The sequence below is a fragment of the Ochotona curzoniae genome, unplaced genomic scaffold (assembly GCF_017591425.1).
Source record: "Ochotona curzoniae isolate NIBS_2020 unplaced genomic scaffold, NIBS_Ocur_1.0 contig_2754, whole genome shotgun sequence".
NCBI lineage: Eukaryota > Metazoa > Chordata > Mammalia > Lagomorpha > Ochotonidae > Ochotona > Ochotona curzoniae.
Window position 1 is genome coordinate 989,787 of NW_024465582.1, and position 18,127 is coordinate 1,007,913.

The window sequence follows — 18,127 nt, forward strand, 5'->3', positions numbered from 1 at the left end:
GGCCGTTCCGCCGCGTCCCCGATGGGAAGCTCGGGCGCCGGGTGTTTCCTTAAAAAGGGGGGCACACCTCGGCGGCTCCCCTACACTGCCTGGTCGACAGCTGTCACGAGGCTGCGGGGGCCGGGCGGGAAGGAAGCCGCGGCCGCGCGCCCACCGCGGGAGGAGGCGGCCGGGGCACCACGTGCTCGCCGGGAGGGGCTGCAGCGGCCGGCGAGGGCGGGCGCCAGGCGAGCCAGGGGCGGGGCCTGCGCTCAAGGGGATGCCAATCAAAGCATCAACTTCAAATTGTGTCTGAAAGCCCCGCCGCCGAGCGGAGGGCGGCCGCCGCAGTCGGCGCGCGATCGCGGATCCGGGCGCAGCCGGGAGCCGGGCGCCAGCGAGCACCGGGCCCAGGAGCAGTGAGCCCCCTCCCTCCCCCCGGGCCGGCCCGCTCGCTGCCCGGGGCGCCGCGTTCCCCCCAAGTGTCCCGCCGGCCTCCGCCTCCCTCCCCGTCCCAGCACAGTTGCCCGCCACCGATTCTGCGGCTATGTCCTTCCCGCAGTTGGGTTACCCGCAGTACCTGAGCGCCGCGGGGCCCGGAGCCTACGGCGGTGAGCGACCCGGGGTGCTGGCTGCAGCGGCGGCCGCCGCTGCTGCTGCCTCGTCAGGCCGGCCAGGGGCCGCGGAGCTAGGCGCGGGCGCGGGCGCGGCTGCCGTTACCTCGGTCCTGGGCATGTACGCGGCCGGACCTTACGCGGGCGCTCCCAACTACAGCGCCTTCCTGCCCTATGCCGCCGACCTCAGCCTCTTCTCGCAGATGGTGAGTGCGCTGCCGGGCTGCCCCGCGCCCTCGCGCCTTCAGCGGCCCCTCTATCCTGGGCTGTCAGGGCTGGGGGTAGGCTGGGGTGGGCGGGAGCAAGGTAGCAAGATGCGCGCTTAGGGAGACAGCTCGATCGGGCTCGGCCAGGGCGCAGAGCGTGAGAGGTCCTGCCTACGGGGCGCAGGAGGGCGGAGGAGGAGGCCTCTCTGGTCAGGGCCTGGCCCTCACAGTCTGGGGAGGGGGAAGGCCTGAGCCATCTGGGAGTGGAGAGGCCGAGGCAGCAGGCCTGGGGCTTGGTCGGTCGGGGCACAAGCACCCGTCTCTCGGGCACCAGAGCAGGCTCCAGGGTTCCAGCGGCTGGGCTTGGTGTGCTGCACTTGGCTTGGCTGTCCCGCGCGGCCTCTACAGCTTCTGAGTCGGGCTGGGGAGGCTTCCGTGTGTCCCTGTTTGGCGGAGCTGAGATAGTCGCACTCTGGTGGCAAGAGGGCAGAGCCCAGGAAAAGTCTGGGAAATGAGCCTAACAATGGAGACGGGACGCAATGGAGTAAGTTTCGCAGTGGCGTGGATTTGCGATGGAACGAAAACGTCAATAAACGTTGGCGTCTGGGACTTAGCGTGGACTTCGCAAGTTGCCAAAGTTCGCGCTCTGTTTGCAACGGATGCAAAACGCGCTGGGCTGCCTGCGTTCGGTCACGGAGGCTCCCAGAAGGCGCTCTCGGCGGAGAGTCCGAGATTCACGGTGTCTCCTGGGCCGTCCCTCCTGGCGGTTGGCAGACTAGGGGAGGGGACCGCGAATTAAATTATCCGTGGGGGCCTTGGCCGGTATGCAGGGTCCTTAGGGTCCATTCGCCTGGGTCTGGCTGCAGGGCCGGCTCTGCGTAAACTGCGGACTGCCAGTGCCCTGTGGTCGCGGGGAGCGGTCCAGCGGCCTCCTGTGCGTGACTGCGTGCACCTTCAGGCAGGATCCCCAATCCCTGGAGCAGAGTACCGCACGCTGCCAGTGAACAGGGGCCTGCGGCACGCTCTCCTCCCTATAACTTTTCGTGTAATTCTAAAGGCAGGCAGGCTTGTTTTGCTGGACTAGTCTCCAACTGCCAAGGCAGAGCTGGTCCCCATTTTGCTCCGGCAGCGGCAGGACTGCCGGCGCTGCTCCGGGATCTGCATAAGGTGTTCTTTCAGAAAAGAACTCCAGGGGCCACCAGGCCAGAAGGACTTTTCCTTTAATGCGTGCAGAGTCCTTGAAAACGCGCAATGTGCACGTCGCTGTTGGCCCTGGCCTGGAAAGGGCGGCTTCTCCGTGGCCCTGGTCGTCAGGTTCCTTAGGCAAGGAAATGTGTTCCCTGTGCAACTTGCCCGGCTTCCCGAAGCGAGCTGCATCTTTGCGCGGCGTTTGCCGAAGGCGTGTTTTTTTTTTTTTAACAAAAATTCTGAACACAGCTGCGTGCCATTTGGGGACTCTCCCCGAGTGTGTATGCGTGTGCGCGTGCACAAGAGTCCCAGGGTGAGGCCCTGTCCCTTTGTGCAGAGGGGAGGAAGCGGGAGCTACGCTTTTGTTTGGTTTGGGTTTGTTTTGTTTCATCACGCAGCAGATCCCAAGTAGAAAACCCTCCGTGAAAGGTGTGCAGTGCTTCCACCAGCTCTCCCGTGGGGGCTTGGACCGCCAAAGCCCATAGCCTGTTTCCATCGAAGGCTTCCAAAGCCCCTACACTGCCTGGGTTATTTGGGAGTCAAAAGAAAAAAATGTGCGTGGACGTGTGTCTGAGCAATTTATGGTTATAATGAGGCCTAATGAGGTTGTTAGAAAGATAAAATGTTATTTACCCAAAAACCTGATGGGGTAATTTGACTGGCTGTGTTTTACTACTGATGATAAAAAGAGTATTGATTGCAGATAAATCACCGCCTCTAAATGCCCGCGGACAGTTTGCGCTGGCTGCCCCAGATCAAAGTCAAACTTGAGGATAAAGTGGCCTCCATGAGGCCCCCGGAAACGGCCGCGGCTCCCGGCTGCAGCGGGCCGCGCGATCCTCGCGATCCCACTTCACCAGCTAAACCCTTCCGTTTGCATTTACGAACTAAACAAAACAAAAACAAAAAGTAATTGGTATCCCCAGTGGCTTGCCAGGGCCTGGAGGGCCGAGCTAAGCGACCCGCGGCGCTGCGGTCCAGCAAGTTTGGGCGAATGGAGCACTGCGGGGCGCGCTTTCGTTTTAAACCAGAGGCGGCCAGGGGCGCAGGGCCGGCCTTGTGGTTTATTTTTCTTGACCCCCTCAGGGTCGAAGGGAGGGGGCTGAGAAGCTGTTTTATCAGTGCAGTTAAAAGGTTTCCCTCTGGCTAGAGTCAGATAAACTGGGAAATCCCAGCTTCTCTGCTGGTGGTGGGGACCCTGGGGGCCAGCGCTTCCTTACTGCTCTGCGCAAATAGCCCGCGTTCCACAAGTTCTTTTTCTTTCTTCTACATTTTTTTTTAAAGTGATCTAAAGCTATCGCCAGGGTCGGGGGAAGCGGAGTTCCCAGGGCCAGCTCTTGGCCCAGTCCCCTCCCAGGAGCTGATCAGGGTCCCTTTGTGCACAGCTGAGTGCACACGCGTCCCAGCGGCCCAGGGCTTGGGGGTGACAGAGGCCCCAGAGCCGCTGGGAGCAGCCATCCCCGACCTCCCCTAGCCTAGGGCCCATCTCATATTCTCTCTCTCTCTCCACCCCCACCCTCTCCCTCTCCACCCCCACCCTCTCCCTGCACCCTCTCCTGACTCGCTCCACCTTGAGGACTCAGGGCTCCCAGTATGAGCTCAAGGACAACCCCGGGGTGCACCCAGCCACCTTCGCAGCGCACACGGCACCGGCCTATTACCCCTATGGCCAGTTCCAGTATGGGGATCCCGGGCGGCCCAAGAACGCGACACGCGAGAGTACCAGCACGCTCAAGGCCTGGCTCAACGAGCACCGCAAGAACCCGTACCCGACCAAGGGCGAGAAGATCATGCTGGCCATCATCACCAAGATGACCCTCACGCAGGTCTCCACCTGGTTCGCCAACGCGCGCCGGCGCCTCAAGAAGGAGAACAAGGTGACGTGGGGTGCGCGCAGCAAGGATCAGGAGGACGGCACCCTCTTCGGCAGCGACACCGAGGGTGACCCTGAGAAGGTGGAGGACGATGAGGAAATTGATCTGGAAAGCATTGACATTGACACGATAGGCGGCGACCACGACGGCGATCAGAGCAACGAGGATGATGAGGACAAGGCCGAGGCCCCACGCGCCCCCGTCGCGCCGCCGGCCCTCACCCGGGACCAGGGCTCGCCCCTGGCAGCCCCCGATGTCCTCAAGCCCCAAGACTCTCTTTTGGGACTGGCCAAAGAAGCCCAAGAACCTGTCAGCACTCGCCTGCTGAGCCCTGGAGCTGGGGCGGGAGGTCTGCAGGCCGCCCAGCACAGCAAGCCCAAGATCTGGTCCCTAGCAGAAACCGCCACCAGCCCCGATGGCGCGCCCAAGTCCTCTCCCCCTCCTGCGAGCCACGCCGGCACGCATGGGCCTCCTACAGGCGCACCTCTGCAGCACCCTGCCTTCCTGCCCAGCCATGGACTCTACACTTGCCATATCGGCAAGTTCTCCAACTGGACCAACGGCGCTTTCCTCGCGCAAGGCTCTTTGCTCAACATGCGCTCCTTCTTGGGTGTCAGCGCGCCCCACGCCACGTCCCACGGTCCGCACCTGCCCCCGCCACCACCGCAGCCACAACCTCCGCTTGCCATCACCACCGGATCACTACATGGAGAAAAGGCCTCGGCCCGCAGCAGCCCAGCGCTTCCAGGTACCATGACTCCAGGGGGAATACAGAGCCAGGGTTGGGGTGGAGGGAGGAACGCTGGGCAGTGGTTCCCTAAGCAGGCTTTCTTTCCGAGAGCCAGACCCAGGCTCTAGGCTGCTGTCCCCGAAGAGCTGGGGCTTCCGCTCCGCTCCGGCGTAAGCCTAATGCGGAGTTTTGGGGAGGAGGCGCGATTCTTTGTGCCTGCCAGCGGCTGTCCGGGCACCTGTACGCCTGCTCCCTCCTCCTGTCTCGGCCTAACCCTGTCTCTACCACCCCCTCACAGAGAGAGACCTTGTTTCCAGGCCGGACTCCCCAGCGCCCCAGCTAAAGTCGCCCTTCCAGCCAGTGCGCGACAAGTAAGTGCTGGAGACTCCGGCCCGGGGTCTGGGAGGAGGTGGGTACTGTGGGGGCAGGACGGAGCGGGGCTGGGCGGCGGTGGGGGTCGCGCGAGGGAGCGGAGCCCAGATTCCTGGGAGCCGGGGGCTCGCAGGGCGGCGTCAGCGCACTGACCCAGCTCCCGTCTCGCTGTCTCCCCCTCCCACAGCTCACTGGCCCCGCAGGAGGGAACGCCGCGCGTCCTCACGGCCCTCCCGTCCGCCTGAGCCGGGGTCTCCCGTTCCTTTTGCCAGGGGAGGGGGGAGGAGTCGGGGAGAGGGCGGGTGGAGGGGGGAACTCGGACTGTTCAGAGCGGAGCGGAAGACAGCTCCAACCGCGACGTCCACGCCTCGGCCCGGCTGCTGCGGAGAGGGGCCCGCGGCCCGCGCGCGCGGGACCCAGGCGGCCAGGGCTCTGCCTGCCGCCCCCGGGCCGCCCCCGGATTCGGGAAAGGCCCTCACGTGCTTGTGTCTCTTTTTTCCGCCTCTTTCGTTCTGTATATAGAGTGATCTCAGATTGTAAATAGCGCGTCAACGAACTTGTCCAAATCATATATTTTTGTCTAATAAACTGAATGAAAGGAGGCGCGGCTCCCTGCTGGTGGCTGTGGGGCTGCGGTCCCAGGGAGGTGCTGTGGGCGGCCTCTCAGACAGAGGTACCTTCCACTCCGGTTGTTCCCAGGCAGCAATTAATCCCTACCAACTGTTGGACCAGCGTGTGCAGGGTGCAGTGTTGGTTTCTCATAAGTGAGTTCGATTTGGGACATTTAGAAAACGATTTGGAAAGGAAAAGTGGGAGAAACCGGCAGGAGAAAAGTGAAAGGGCTTTCCAGACCAGGCGCAAAGAGGTGCCCGCGTAGGAGACAGCATCCGGCTGCAGCCGCCCTGCGCTCCTCTTCGCTTCGGCAGAGGAGAGTGGGGTAGGAATTTCGGCGCTCAGACCGCACTCTTCATTTCTGGGTTTTGTCCAAGATGGAGAAAAGGGAAAGTTGCTTAATGTCAGGGCGCTTGGATGCAGCAGGGGAGGCGAGAAAGAGAGAGAGAGAGTGAGAGAGAGCGCCAGTGAGCGCGGGAGCGCTTTGGGCGTCTTGGGGCTATGTCGCTTTCAACCCTGGCGCCTCTGACTGAGTCCTGGGCTCAGAGGCCTGTGCAGTGAAGGCCTGGAGAAGCAGTCCCCCAGATGGCGTGGCCCTGTGGTGCAGAGAGCTACGCCCGCAGAGGCGAGGAGGGGCGCTGGTCTGGAGTCTCACGGTGGATGGTTTGCACCGCCTGGCGCGGGCGCAGGCGCGGGTGTGGGCACGGAACCGGACACAGTGCTGCCGCCTGCGATGCACAGCGGCTCTGAAGGCAGTGCGGGGCCCTCCCTGAGCAGAGAAAACAAAGGTTTTTTTTTTTTTTTTTTTTTAACCAGTGAAGGTGCGGGCTGCACCGGGAAGCTAGTGAAGGTCAAGGCCCCACAGTGTTGCTACCCTTTGGAGACCCACTTGCTTCTGGGCTGTCCTTGGTGACTCAGTTGCACAGCTGGCCCAGGTACCTGTGGCCGCGCCCTAGTCCTTCCCTGCGTCTGCTGCGGGGCGCCAAGGACGCCGTGGGGGCAGGTGCACGCATGGGCGAGCAGCCGGGAAGGAGCAGCCAGGAAGGAGCAGCCCACAGAGCCAGTGGCCAGGCAGCCTGCGGGCCCGGGTGGCCTCCGCAGGGATGCAGCTTAGCGGTCTGCATGGACGTGCTCGCGGCGCCCTCTATGGTCCGAACGTGGAACGGGGCCCCTACTGGCTCCCGGGTGGCTCTTGGGGGTGTGTCGCGCATCTAAGGGCCTGGGATCCGGGCTCCGTGGGCTCCAGCCAGGATGACACGGGGCGGAGCTGCACTGCGCACCAGGAGCCACCCGCGTCTTGACTGCGTGCATTCGCTGGCAGGGCTGCTAGGCTTTTGAGGAGAGGACTCCATGCCCATGTTAGGTTTCTGTCCTGGCCTGATGGGGCAGGCAGAGGCAGGGAGGGTCCTAGCCGGCCTTCCGTGGAGCCCAGGTGCCTCTGAACCTGGACCTCTGTGGTTACTCGGTCACTCGGTTCCGGGTTCCCTGCCCCCTAGACCCCTGACCACGCCCTCCAGGAGGTCCAGGGCCTCCCATGACCTAGGCACCTGGCCTTTCCAGGAGCTGCTTCTTGTGCATGGCAGGAACAGCGGGTAGGATTCCCAAGACCCCTGACCATGGCAGCCCGTTTATTTCTGGAAACAATTAGGAGGCCCCGAAGCTTATCCTTCTGCCCAACCCCATGCGTTCCCCCCCTAGCCAGGATGGGGCTCCCTCCGAGGTTCTCAGGTGAGTGGTCTGCCATTTAGGGAAGGGCCTTGAGCCCTTGGAGGAAGCCAGCAGAAAGCGCCACAGCCTTGGAATAGTTTTCATGCGGGTTATGCTGGAGCATCCGCAGGAAAGCACTGGCTCCCGAAAGCTCCAAGCTAGCAGACATGGGAGCTGCAGCCTGGCCAGGGCACTCAGGGCAGCTCTGCGGGCGCATGCCCTAAAAAAGAAGAGAGCAGGCTTGTGCTCAAAACCAACCACCCTTGGGTGGAGAGTGCCCCCTTCATCCCTGTGTCCCCCTGAGTGGAGGAGGTCCTTCCTCTACTGTGTCCCCACAGAGGGTTGGAGTCTGTTGAGCTGTGTGTGTGTGTGAGAGAGAGAGGCAGAGCTTGGGAAGCACTGTGGGGGTGGGGACGGGGCAAGTCCCTGTCTGTTCCCACGCCCACTCCCAGCAGCGCCCAGCTGGGGTCTGAGGGTGCGGAGAGTGGGCACAGGTCCCGGCCTGGCCTGCCCCGCTGCGGTCTTAGAGGTCTGTCTGCCATAGCACATTCATCTCGTGGGCAATAGGTGGGATGCATATTCATCTCTGGGTTTCAGTGGCCTGACACTGATTAATGTCGTATGCGCCTGGGCTCCGAGGGGTGCGCTGCCCGACCGATGAATCATGCCCTGGAAGTTTCCCTCCTTGTCCTTGTGGCTGGGGCTCTAGCCGGGAACAGGGCAGGGGCGGCTCCCAGGGTGGGGCCGGAAGGACTGCTGCTTGGTGCCCAGTACCCCAAGCCTGACCCCAGCCAGGGCCAGCGGGGGCTGACACACCTGCACTCGGGGAGACTGGGACTCTGAGCTTGCCAGCAGCATGCCTCTGCGGGTGAAAAAGGAGCTCTGGGCAAGGCACCGCAAGATGATCCCTGGCCACCGCCTGTGTAACAGCGAGGGACACCTCTCAGGACACAACTAGATCCCGGGTGTTGGGGCAGGAGTGGGGAAGAAGCTGTGGGCTGCCTGCTGGTGGTCCTGGATGTGTGCTTGGCCCCAGCCCAGGGGAAGACTGTCCAGGATCTAGGCCAAGAGGTGACCACAGAGCTTCTGCACCTTCTGGGTGGCTGAGTCAGTGTGGGTGGGGGCGGGGCGGGGCACCCACTGGGCCAGGGCTGAGCGAGTGCCCCTCCGGTCTCCTGCACGTCTCTTTGAGCTCATGTTCTAATTGTGGCTCCTGAGCTCAAAGGCCAGTGAATGTCACCTGCGGGGAACTGCTGGCCATCCATCCTACCCCAGTGACTGGCTGCTGCAGGTGCAGATGCTGTCTGCGGATGGGATGGACTGAAGCTGAGTGAGGCGTGGCACAGCGTGCAATCTGGAGATTCTGCAGGCTCACACTGGGGGTTTAATTTTTCAGATCAAAGGAGTGACTTTAAGGTGCAGGTTATTCATCCTTACCGACCCCCCCCCCCTTGCATTTGCAGGCTTTGGTAACATTCGTTTTCAGTGGAGGACAAGGGCCCAGGAAGGTGAGTGCAGGAAGCTCCCACCATCCTCCGAGTGTCTACTCCCACTCCTCCCTCACACCCCTGCAAGTTGTCCTGAATTGGGAGGTGGTCCTGAGCTCCGAATGGAAGTGCCAGCTCCCTGGGCAACTCCTCCAGTCTGTCCCCAACTGTGGACTTCCAGGGCAGGTGGCGTCCAGCCTTGCCCTAGCCAAGGCTTCCAGATTCTCCCACTGGAGAGGAGAGGGCTGGTCCTGCCTGGCTGGGCAGAGCCGTGGCCCTTCTCCTGACCCACTCCCAACCGCCTATGGATTCTGCAAAGGCAGCCATCTGAGATCCCCCGATCAAGTGAGCTCAGCGTCTGAGTGTGGGGACCCTGGCAGGGTTACACTGGGGTGGAGCAGGCAGGTCCGTGCACCTGACCAGGAGAAGCAGCCTGGTGGGGTCTCTGTCCTCAGCCCCAGCAGACCTGTGCTGCAGGTAGAATGGGTTAAAAGCCTCCACAAAGTAGGATTGTTATTTTAGGTTTCTTTTCCTGCCTGCAAGGGTTGGCACCCCTTCCAATCAGATCATCTGGGTGGAGGTAGGATGGGGTGCCTGGGCAGGCTCGCTCTGGAAGGGGCTCTGCAAGGGCACCTGCTGGCCACGCAGGTCCGTGTTTGTCCAGGTGTGTCTCGGTGGCATCCACCCTGTTTCCTTGTTTGTGGCTCTGGTGCCTCCACTTGTTGTTGATGTGTAAGTGTATGCTTAACTGCCAGAGCCTGGGATAGCGGTGGTAATATCTGAAAATATTAAATACATCTGCGAGGTGGTGGGCAAGACAGAGAAATTTAAAAGGTGCTCGCTGCACAGAATCTTAAAATCTCACAATGAAATGATTATCATTTTTATGAATAAAAGTAATCATGCATTAGGTCTGTAGCACACTGCATCTGAAAACCAAATGTGGCCCCTGCAGCTCGCCTCCCTGGCGCCCGAGGACCGCGTGTGGCCAGTGAGCATTGGAGAATGCTCACGGGGGGCTGACCAGGGACAGAGACCTGCATTTGTTATAGCCTACATGAGTGAATAAACAAATCAGCAAATCCCTCTCAGAACTGTGTCATAACCATGCACGGTCACAGCCACAATCAATAGCAAACAGAAGGGCATTTTTTTCTCTCTCTCCCTTTTGTAAACTCTCAATCCAAACGGGCCATTTCTATTCTCGGGGATGAAGAGGGGGTTGTGGGCACCTGGCCATCAAGGACAGGGAGGAAGGCCAGAGACTCTGGCCGTTGTGACGTTGTCCCTCCACGGACCATCGGATTGGAGGGCAGGCTCTCGGCATTATTAAAATTTCCACTCTTGCAGATAATAAAGTGTGATTTCCCCTTGCTCGCGCGCTCGCGTTGGCCTCTGCCTGCCTTCTAATCTCTTGCCACTGTGGTTTTGGGAGCTTTCCAGCAGCCTGTACAAAGGCAAGCAGCACTATCTGAAGTGTCACTCCGCAGCTGCGGCAAAGCAGCCGCGTTGCCCACACCCTGGATGCTCATGTGAGCAGCAGACGGGGCATCAAAGGCGCCCGCCTCCCTCAGTTCTGCACGCGATTTTTCACTGCTGTGGCCAATCTCTCCCAGCTCCGTGAGCCAATAAAACAATGGTCCCTGTTTGAGTTGCTATATTAATATTTACTGAGGATTTCCAAGGTCGGGGCTAAATGTCAGCAGATTGCTGGGGCAGTCCAGTGGGGAATAATTAAACAAATCTCGCAGCAGTTCAGCTTCCTAACGTCTTTATTAATCTTTCTTCTCCCCATCCTCCTGAAAGAGTACATTGAAATATGGCCTTTGCAACCTTCGAGAAGCTTCAGAATAAGTTTAATAATAAAACACCGTGCCGGCGATGCTTGCTTCTGGCAGATTCCTGGAACCTGTGCTGGCAGGTGCTGGCAGGTAGGGAGCCTCTGATGTGTGAACGCTCCCCAAGCTGCCCGGACTCTCACCTGCCACCCCATCCCAGTTAGCCTCTGTAACCTGCCAGCCACAATAATATTGTTCCTGTGATCTGATCTGCGCCCAGGCTCCACCGAGCAAGGCGCGGGCTGGCTGCGTGTTCCCGAGGCCCAGCTTCTTGAACATGGTTACAGCGTGCACTTTGGGTACAAGTTCGACAATTCTCCTTAATAAGCTTCATAATTGGTGTCGGGACGCCTCATTACAAGTCATAGCCTGTAGCGGTCCGAGGCCACACCACGCCGTGCGATCTGATTTATTTTCTATCAGGCAGCAGGAGCTGCCTGGAGTTTTTGTTTATATAACGGGGAGTGGCATTAGGCCCCCAGTGTAAAAGTACCACCACCAGGAAATTAATTGCTTCTGTGTGGATTCACCACAGATGTGTCCTGTTGATCGCAATGGTATGTTTTTGACTCTGATCTCCTACGGTGAGTTGTAAAAAAAAAATGAGAACCAGCAATGCAAACATGGAGTGCATCCACGTAGATTTGGTGTGTCGTCATGACACACCCGGTGTGTCGGCTGCGTGTTGTCGTGGCACACCCGGTGTGTCGGCTGCGTGTTGTCGTGGCACACGCGGTGTGTCGGCTGCGTGTCATCACAGTACACCCGGTGTGTCGGCTGCGTGTTGTTGTAGCACACGCGGTGTGTCGGCTGCGTGTCGTTGGCACACCCGGTGCATCGGCCGGCCGTGTTTGTGGGAGATCATGCACCTGCCTGCGCCTCTCGTGAATGGCTCATATGTGCGTGTGTTCATTTACTCCAGGTGGATGCGCATGATGGCACACGGCTTGAATTGTAGGAGGATCCCAGCTCCAAGATCCTCTCGGAATCCGTGCTGCCTGTGTGGTGATATGCACTGCAGGGAAGCGCCGGGGCGGGCAGGTGGACACCGAGAGGCAGGCCCTGTGGGTGGGCAGTTGTCTCTGCGTCCATGTGTGTATGTGCATGTATGTCGGTGCATCTGTATGTGTGTACATGGGTGCACTTGTGGTTGTGTCTGCATACACGTGGGTGTGCACGCACATGTGTTACACAAGTAAATGCTGACATGAATTTGTGTGTGCTCATGCACACACATGACCATATGTGATCGCATGAGCATTGCCTGTGCACACAAGCACACACCTGTGCAGAGAGGCACATGCATGTCTCTCTCTGTGTGCCTGAGGGGCCCTCAGCAATCGCCTTTCGTGCTGCTCTGTGGGTGGAGGGGTAAGCCCGACTGGCACTCAAGCCAAACGGCTGACAGTTAACACAGCAGAGCATGTTAAGGATCTGCTTAGACTCTGTGCCTGAGTGGGAGTCTGTCACTTTCCTGATGCGTTCTCAGTGCTGGCAGCCTGGCACGGAGGATCTGCCTGGCCCATGTGCCGGACATGTGGGGTTCCCAGCTGCTGAGCTTGTCTGCTCCCCCTGGCAGTCTTGGGGGCCCCCTGCAGCCTGCCCCTGCACACCTCTTGCGTGGAAGCAGCCTTGGTCCCCCTGCTCAGCTGGGGATGGGCTGGTGCTTGCACATCTCACCCTGGATGACTCAGCAGGCAGAGCATTTATGACTAGCGAGACCCTGATGGGTGGAGCCTCTGGCACCACTGGGCAGGTGGAAGGGGGCTTGCTATTGGTCCACATCACCCCGGAGGAGGAAGGAAGGCTTTCCAACAGTGCTGAGGACAAGAAGGGGCTGCAAGCCCTGGGGCTGCCTGAGGACAGCCTTGGGGGCTGGGAGAGCTTGCCTGTGGAATTCTGTTCTTGCCATGTCCTCCTGCTACCACACTGCAGGGTCATGCTTAGGAATCCCAGGGGAGAGGGCGCAGGGGCAGCTTCCCAAACTGTGTGTGTGTGTGCATGAGTGTGTGTGTATGGTATGTGAAAATGTATGATGTGCATGAGTCTGCTCTAAGTGTGTGTGTGTGAGTACTGTGTGTGTAGGTATGAGTGTGTATGCTGTGTGTAGGTGTGTGAGTGCTGTTATGTGAATGTGTGAATCTGGAGTGTGGTGTGTATATAAGTGAGCATGCAGATGTAGTCCACATGTGTGAGTCTGGGGTGTGCGGTGCAAGTGTGTGTGACTAAGTGGAATGGTGTGTGAGTTGGTGTGAGAATGCATGAGAATATGTGAGTATCAGTGTCTCTGTGTCTGAGTGTGTGAAGACAGGGCAAGGTGCAACCCTACAGCAGGCTTTCTCTCCTGGGTGGGCAGCCCTGTCTGTTCTTTCCCAGACACCTGTGGCTACACAGCCCTGGGAGTGGAGTAGGCCTCCCCCTGTGGCCACACAGCCCTGGGGGCGGGGGCAGAGAGCAGGCCTCTGAGGATGGAGCTGTTAGAATAGGTAATTCCCAGCAGCTGAGTGGAGCAGGCCCAGGATCCTGCATTGCAATTGGGGTGGCTGGTGGTGCAGACCCCACAAGCTGAGACTGTCCCAACTCTGACCCTGCCTCCAGTTACCAGCTGTTAGAACTGGTTTCCAAGCACATCCTGGCATCCTTCGTGGCCAGCTGACCTTGGCCCATTACGCGTTGCAGACAAGCACAAATGAAGCTGTAGGGGCAGAGGTGAGCATTGTTTGTGCTGTCCAGAGGCAGGAAAGCCTCAGGACCACCACCCCTCAGGGTCCTCCAGCTGCAGAGGGGATCACAGCAGGTCCTTGCGGGCTGCCCACAGCACTCAGGCTGGCAGAGCCTTGGGTTGACTCCCAGCAACACCATGGGTGGGAACCCAGGGGCCCTGCACTCCCACCGGAGGAAGCAGCAACAGCTGTTTCAGGTCTCCCTGGCCCAAGGTCTCCCTGGCCTGGTGGGTCACTGGTCAGACACGCCTTGTGAACCCGTGCTTGTGCCTTGCTCCCGTAGGTGCCATTTCCAAAGCTGATAGTGCTTGTCCACGGCGGGGCCCAGGGGGTGCCCTGGTGGGTGACTCTCGCCATAAACTCAAGCAGTAGGTACTGGGTGGAGTGTGGCCATGACTGCAGCTCCCGTGACAGGAGCCACAAAATGCCTCAACCAGAAGATATGGCTTGCAAGTCATGGGATCCTCTCAGGAAGGCGGTGGCAGGAGAGCTGGCAGTGAGCTGGCTGCTCGGGAAGGCTGACAGTGTGCTGGGGGGAGAAAGCTCCCGGGGAGAGAACAGATGGGATGGCCCAGAATCCACTGCACCACTCTCCTCCTCCTCGCCCCCTCTGAGTTTAGACAGAGATGTCTCCACCGAGTTCCTTTCCCTGCAGGAACTGAAGCTCCTCTGGTCTTCAGAGACACTTTCTAAGAAGCAAGCTTTTGTTTTGTTTTTTGTTTTGTTTTATTTTTAGGGAACTGTGTTAACCGTTTCACCCCCACCTCTGCCCTGAGTAATAGCTGGTAAAATAAAAAGCCCCATTTTGATAGGCTGTGCAGACATGGATCAGCAACAGCTGGCTTTCATCTGCCTTGAAAGGCTGCCTTTGAACCCCAGAGAGCTGCAGAGGTAGTGAGGTGTTCTGTGGGGAGCAGGCCTGATGGGACGGGCCGGGTCCTGGACACGTGTTTCTGATCTGGTCCCAGTGATCACCAGAGCAGCTCATGGCCTGTCATGTGGCTTTTGATGTGCAGGAATCCCCGGGAGGCCTTGCAAACCACACTACGCTACTGCCTCATCCCCGGCCCCGCCTCCCGCCCTGGCCCCCCTGAGTTTGGGGGCGTCCTGCTCTTAAGGCAGCTTTCCTGTGTCAGGAGTGTGTTGGTGCAAGACAGAAGGTTCCAGAACCAGAGGCCCAGACCTCTCATTGGAGAGGAGTCTGCCACTCTCATCGCAGCCTAGTACCACGGAGGAGTCCACGGATGGGGACCTGGGGACGTTTGCCTGCTGTGGATGTTTGCCCTTGGTGGAGCAGCAGGCAGCTCTGGGGCATCGTGGTGGGTGAAATCGTTGCTACCACAGAGAATTAAACCTACCTCCCAGGGGCTGGTGCCATGGCATAGCAAGCTAAGCCTCCACTTGTGGCACCGGCATTCCTTATGGACGATGGTTCAAGTCCTAATGGCTCCACTTCAGATCCAGCTCCTTGCTAATGCGCCTGGAAGAGCAACTGGAGGATGACCCCCATCCTTGAGCTCCTGCACCCATGTGAGAGACCCAGAAGAAGCTCCTGGCTGTGGACTTGCTCAATTTTGACCATTGTAGCCATCTAAAGGTGAGTCAGAGGATGGAAGATCTCATTCTCTCTGTAACCTTACCTTTCAAAGAAACAAACCAACCCCTGTCAGCCTTGCTTGGCTCGTGTGTTTGCCACACACACATACACAGGAGGGATGACAGCGGGGAACGGGTCTCAGACCTGGCTTGGCGTCCTTGTTCCTGATGCTTATCCAGCCACTGTTGGGTCTCAGGTGCTCTTTGCTTCCTTAGTCATGACTATGGCCAGGCAGGAGTAAGGTTGCTGCCTGCCCAGGGCTTCTAGAACAGCAGTAGAACCTTCCTGGAGAGGGTCGTGGGTGATGTGTGCCCATCTGTCAGAAGGGTCCACTGCGTGATGGACCTGTGTATCCTCAGCCTTCCCTTGCAGCCTTCATCCCCCAGGGAAGGGCTGGTCCATGCCACAGCCCATTGCTCCGGAGACCGTGTGGGTTCTTGTCTCAGGGCTGCTGCGTCCCTTGGCCTGGAGAAGCTGGTGAGTTTGGCAGAAGTTAGGGTTCCCAGCTGATCCGGGGGGTCACCCCAAGGTTCCTGTGTAGGCTATGGTGAGGACAGGCTGGAAGGCCTGACCCACTGGGCACAGCTAGGATAGCAGTCAAGTCCCCTGGGCCTCTGCTGGCCATGTTGAGCTGTGTTCTGCCTCCAGCAGCAGGTGGACAGGGCCACTTGACCTTCAGAACTGCAGTCCAGCAGGCTGGATCTGGCCTCACAGCTTCAGTGCTCTGGAGGCCTGCAGGGCGGGGTCTGGGTCAGGCAGACCCGGGTGTGTCAGGAGCTCAGTTCTCCATCCTGGCTGCCTTATGAGTGGCGTTTGGCCACGTCCAGGCTGGCCTCATCTAATGAGGACAATTCTAGGCAATGCAGTGTTTACAGTTCTGAGTCAGGTGCTGCTAAGGCTCTCAAGGAATGCTGGTTTTCTTCTTTCTGGGAGGGAGAAAAAAGGGCAGAGTGAGCACGATCCTTGTTGGAGGAGCTCCCTGATGTGTGTATATCTGATATAATGATGCCATCTTGCTGGATCTTTGAGCTGGAGGTCATCCAGTTTGCGTTCCTCCTGGATGGACTCATTCTTGGTCTCAGCATTTGCATCTCTTGCTGGGCCTAATGGAGACACTCCTGTGAGCTCTTGGGCGTATTTGTGGGAAATGTTCCTAGCAGATGAGTTGGTGTGTGGTGCATAAAGATACAGGCCAGCCAGCTGTGGTAAGGGTGGCACTGTCCTTCACCCTGTTGCTGGCGTGAGTGAGGTGGCCATCACAGCATCCCATAAACTTTCCTGCTCACGCTCAGTGAGGTCCTGCAGCCTGAGCTAGTGCCAGGCCTGCATGTCGACTGCATTGTTCGAAGCTGTTTACGAGTGGGATCCCCATGGCATGCCAGTACTTGAACACTGTGCTGCCTCACACCCGGGCCCAGCCTCACCTCCAGGGCCCCCCTCTTTCACTCATGGAGGAACTCATTCAACCCTGATGACTACACATCCTGATTATGATTTTGTCTGATGCATTTGCGGCCTCGGCGTTTGTATCTCTCTTGGTAGCTACACATGGGTCTGCTCAGCACATGTGTTTGTGTGTGTAAGTGTGTGCATGCAATACATGTGGCTGATTATGCACGACGGATGTGTGTGTATAGGTGTGCCATGTAGACATGCATGCAAGCAGTGCACATGAACACATCTTCCCGTGAGTGTACACATGTACACAAGCATGCACCGTGGTGTGTGCGTGCACAGATACATGCATGTCCATGTGTCCGTGTGTGTCTGTGAGTGCGTGTTGAGCGGTGGGATGGAGAAGGGAAAAGGAGGGGGAAGACTGGGATCAGCATTGTGGCCTGGGCTGGTGGAGTGGGCCCGGCGCCTCCACACTCTCTCTTCCTTTGCTGGGGAGAGTGCTGTGTGGCAGGTGGTGGGTTCTCTTCCCATTTTCTTGGTATCAAGGCCGTCCATACCGGGGAGGGGCACAGAAACCTCCTGCTGCAGAAGAGAACACACATCCTGAAAGTGAGGTGAGCTTTAAGGACCCCCGGGTCTGTGTATGCATGGGAGGGGAGCAGACTCTGCAAACACTGGCCAGGGATGGAGTCATGCTGAGTGTGGGCCCCAGCTTCTGGTCTACCTGCTTTCCCCATGCTGGAGTTCAGCCCTCATCCTCAGACTTCATTCCTGAGCTCAGCGGCTGCTCCACTGATGCTGGAGTTGGGCCAGGATGGTAGCTCATTAGCTACCTTACTAGGCCCCTCCTTGTTCCCCAGGAAGAGGCTGAACCCCACAGCTGCCCCCTCAGGATCCTGACGATCTTGTGTTTATGCCTTGGCATACAAGTGGCTGCTCCCCTGAAGTGTGAGGATGCTGGGGCCATCTCGCCCAGGCTCACAGGAATTCAGAGCGTTGTTCTGTGCCTGAGTGGGTGGCCAAAGGGGACCACAGCACTGCTGGTCAGGGTTCTCATGGCCTGGCCTGAGCCCATGGTTGTCCTGAAGTGGGAGGTGACCTGGAGTGGACTCCCGGTCTGGGGAGCCACAGCAGCCTCAGCTGCTCTGCTGAAGTTGAGCACATGCTTTGGGTCGTGGTGGCAGGCAGTCATGAAGGGGATTGGCACAGCCAGGGGCTTCCAGGTTCTTGTGCTGCAGTGCTTGGGGAGGTGCTGCCCTGGGTGAGAGGAGGTACCCATGGCTGGGGAGCCCTCAAGGAGCTGCTGATTTCCGCCCTTTGCCCTCAGCACATGTGTACTGCTCACCCCCTCACCAACTTGTGATTCCATTCTCCACAGGATACTAGGAGCCGTGCTGGCCTGACTTGTCCCAGGAGGACAGCATGCCCAGTCCACAACAGACATGATGTGGTCGATTCTCGCTGGCCTCTGGTGGTCTGTCCTTCTGCTGGTTGGGTAGTCAATGCCGTGTGACTTCTTCTTTGCCTCTTGTCCCCAGGCCTGCTGTGACTGCCACCCGCAGGTCGGAGGCAGGGGTAGGGGATGAGGCTGATGAAGGGTCACCTCCTGTTGGAACAATGAGGGATTGTACTTGTCCAAGCTTGGTTTCCAGTCCCCCTCCCGGTTAATGCCATGGGTGTGAACAATTAGCTTCTGTGTACCCGGGGAGACAGGCGAGCCCTTGCAGGAACCTCCCAAAGTCTGAACTCATTACTGTGCCAGTGAGCGTATTATTGCCTGTAAACCCAGCTGCTTAATAAAG

General features: G+C 58.9%; 1 protein-coding gene across 1 annotated transcript; it reads left to right on the top strand.

Annotated features, from left to right (window-relative positions):
- Positions 1 to 526: 526 nt before the first annotated feature.
- On the top strand, positions 527 to 5,208 carry IRX1 (iroquois homeobox 1). The gene is made up of 4 exons (XM_040977641.1): positions 527 to 799; positions 3,571 to 4,609; positions 4,890 to 4,962; positions 5,151 to 5,208. Exons 1-4 carry the CDS (start codon positions 527 to 529, stop codon positions 5,206 to 5,208), a joined length of 1,443 nt encoding a protein of 480 aa, XP_040833575.1.
- Positions 5,209 to 18,127: the final 12,919 nt, after the last annotated feature.

Excerpts from the sequence above, each read along its gene's own strand:
- IRX1 (XM_040977641.1), top strand. The coding sequence starts at position 527 with ATGTCCTTCCCGCAGTTGGGTTACCCGCAGTACCTGAGCGCCGCGGGG. Across the intron at positions 800-3,570 it reads TCAGCCTCTTCTCGCAGATG|GGCTCCCAGTATGAGCTCAA; the intron begins GTGAGTGCGCTG and ends TTGAGGACTCAG. Across the intron at positions 4,963-5,150 it reads TTCCAGCCAGTGCGCGACAA|CTCACTGGCCCCGCAGGAGG; the intron begins GTAAGTGCTGGA and ends CCCCTCCCACAG.